Here is a 2,738-nt window from a genome sequence, read left to right on the forward strand (position 1 = left end):
GGAGGAGGAGAGGGGAGGAGAGAGGGAGGAGGAGAGGGGAGGGGAGGAGAGGGGAGGAGAAAACCAAGGAGGGGAAACTGCAACCACAAGGAGGGAGGAAAAAGTTGCTCCCCCTGAGAGACCCCAGAGAGGTCATACATCACAGGTAAGAGGTCAAAGGCCAGAGGTCAGAGGTCAGCGTCCTACGCCACCTTCTGCAGTCTGTGAAACCCTGTTTGCTTTAACATCTTCCAGCTGATAAAATGGTTCCTGGACATAACGTGTCCGCGGCGTGGATCAGTTTCAAACTAAACTTAGCTTCAAGGTTTGAACAGATTTTATTTCTTACTTCATGCAGCCCGGAGCCGCTCCGCTCTGAGACAGAGACGTTTCGCCTCAACCTGTCCTGAATCGGGTGAGACTGAAGACGAAGACGAAGGTTCTCACCCTGACAGGACTCTCTGGTCGCTCCTCTTCCTCCGGCAAAGACGCTTCAGCTGGACGGTGTGTCTCCTCGCCCCTCAGGGGTCCTTCTCCCTCAGACCCCAGAGAGCTGACTGAAGCAGTTCGACTGTCGGCCATCTTGTAGTTGGACTTCAGGCTCGGTTTCTTTCCTCGGCTGGATTTCAGCAGGACGGCCACTTTGACGGGACCTGCAGACGGTTTCTTGTTGACGCCACCGTCCTCCTTCCTGGAAACGGCTCTCTGTCCTCTGATCGGACCCGGTTTGTCCTGCTGAGAAGAAGACAGAGTTTAATGTTGGAGGGCATCAGTGGAGCTCCTGATGAAGAGTTTCCTGAGGACTACAGTACCTGACGAGGAGTCCTGCTGGTCCCGGGTCCAGGTTTAGTCCTCTCAGGTTTCAGGTCCAGTTTGAGAACTTCCTCCTCTTTCACCCTGACTGGTTTTGGTTCTGCTGCTGTTTCTGGTTCCTCAGCAGGAGGAGGAAGAGGAGGAGGAGGAGGAGGAAGAGGAGGAGACGGGACGGGGTTGTTGGATGAAGGTGGAGAAGATGACGTGAGAACCTCCTGAGAACCAGGAGGAGGATCCAGAGGAGAGCAGACCTGCGGTTCTTCAGGCCCCAGCTGCGGACCCTGGTTCTGAGGCTCCGCCCCCTCAGCAGACCCACCTGGATTTACCTGTGTGAGCGTCACACACATGTCAGAGCTCACAGACAGAAACAGATCCTCCTCTTCATCATCATCGTCATCAGCAGGGATCTCCGTGGCGTCAGAGTCGGGGATAGAGGAGCCACGCCTCCTCCAGCTGCATTCCTCCTCACTGTTGCCATGACAACCACTGTTCGTGTTCAGGGACAGCGTCAGGTCGTCGTTCCAGGTGTTGGCGTCCAGGTAAACTGACACAGAGTTGTCAGCTGGAACGTTTACCACCGAAACGTCCTCGCCATCGTCGTCATGAAGCCCCGCCCCCTCCGGTGCCCATCCAGAGGTCATCAGGGTGACCTCCAGCAGGTCGTAGTCCAGCGGGCTGCCGCTCCGGCCCCCGCTCAGGCTGCTCAGACTCCGCAGGGACTCCGGAGAGGACTCCCCCAGGCAGGAGGAGGAGGAGGAGGAGGAGGAAGAGGAGGAGACGGGGAACGCGTTCCCGTTGTGGTCTCCTGAGTGATGAAGAGGAAGCTTCATGCTCTTGTTCGTCACAGAGAAACTCTCGTCTGGTTCACAAACACTCATCTCTTCTTTGTTGTTCATTAAATTAAATCTTTTTGTCTCCTGGATGTTTCAGAACCTCCTAACCGTTCTCCATAAGGAAGCTCCGCCCCTTCTTCAGAGGAGAGTCCGTTAGGATCTGCCAGGTGGATCCTCAGGACGAAGGAGAACGAAGACAATCGTCCCGTTGGACATCAGCAGAAGACACCACAACTGAAAAATATTCTGCAGAACCTGAGAAGAAACAACAGAAACAGGTTCAAACGATGTCAGCGTCTTTAAATCTAAACTAAAATATAAAACTCTGATTTTATCAGGAAACATTTTCACCTCAGAAGAACAGAATAAATCAGATTAAATCCCATCGAACAAAAACTAAAGAATGACGTCAAACATCATTAATTAAGTCAAGTGTCTCATTTAAAACTTCATGATTTTATTTATTATCATTAATTAGTTGGATTAAGGCTCCATTTTGATGCTTTTCAGCTAAACGAATGAAAACTGCTGCCCCCTGCAGGCTGCGTTCCGTACTGCAGCAACTCGAAGCTGAAACGGATGAAAACAATAAATTTAAAGACCTGAAATCACTTCGACCCAAAGAAACCCTGAGACAGAGTCTGACTGTGAATCTGGGTCGAGAGCGGCTAAATAAAGCCCATCAGAACCAGGAGGGTTCACCGTAATAACAGACGTCCCCACAGAGACACAGGAGGACGAGGAGGTGAAGAACAACCTGACTGAAATCTGGATCTTTGTCCCATTTTAAAGCTCAGAATGACCCGGTTCTAAAGTTTGATTTTTACTACAAAAAAAACTAAAAAGGTCAGATTAGTTTCTGGGTTCTTCAGGCCGACATCAGGTTTGTTTTAAACTTTGTGGCTCATCGGCTGCAGATTATTCAACAAATTAAAGTTAAAATAAATTTAGGATCAGTTCAAAACTTCAGACATGAAAAGTTTTTTGTTTAAAATTTATTTGGGAACCGCAATTACCCAGCTCCAGGTGGTCCGAATCTACATGATGACCAGGGTCAGGGTGACCCAGGTCAGGGTGATCGGGTCAGGGTGATTGGGTCAGGGTGACCTGGGT

At 50.5% G+C, this 2,738-nt stretch overlaps 1 protein-coding gene across 1 annotated transcript in view; it reads right to left on the reverse strand.

Annotated features, from left to right (window-relative positions):
- The window catches only part of LOC108251392 (microtubule-associated tumor suppressor 1 homolog), a 32,097-nt gene that overhangs the window by 25,250 nt on the left and 4,109 nt on the right, over window positions 1-2,738 (reverse strand). Inside the window, exons 3-4 of the mRNA XM_037974955.1 lie at window positions 792-1,880; window positions 427-714 (exon numbers count right to left, since the gene is read on the reverse strand). Coding sequence (XP_037830883.1) covers window positions 427-714; window positions 792-1,688 — 1,185 coding nt within the window. The 5' untranslated portion in view covers window positions 1,689-1,880. The remainder of the gene's footprint in view (window positions 1-426; window positions 715-791; window positions 1,881-2,738) is intronic.

Source organism: Kryptolebias marmoratus, linkage group LG3 (assembly GCF_001649575.2).
Source record: "Kryptolebias marmoratus isolate JLee-2015 linkage group LG3, ASM164957v2, whole genome shotgun sequence".
NCBI classification, from domain to species: domain Eukaryota; kingdom Metazoa; phylum Chordata; class Actinopteri; order Cyprinodontiformes; family Rivulidae; genus Kryptolebias; species Kryptolebias marmoratus.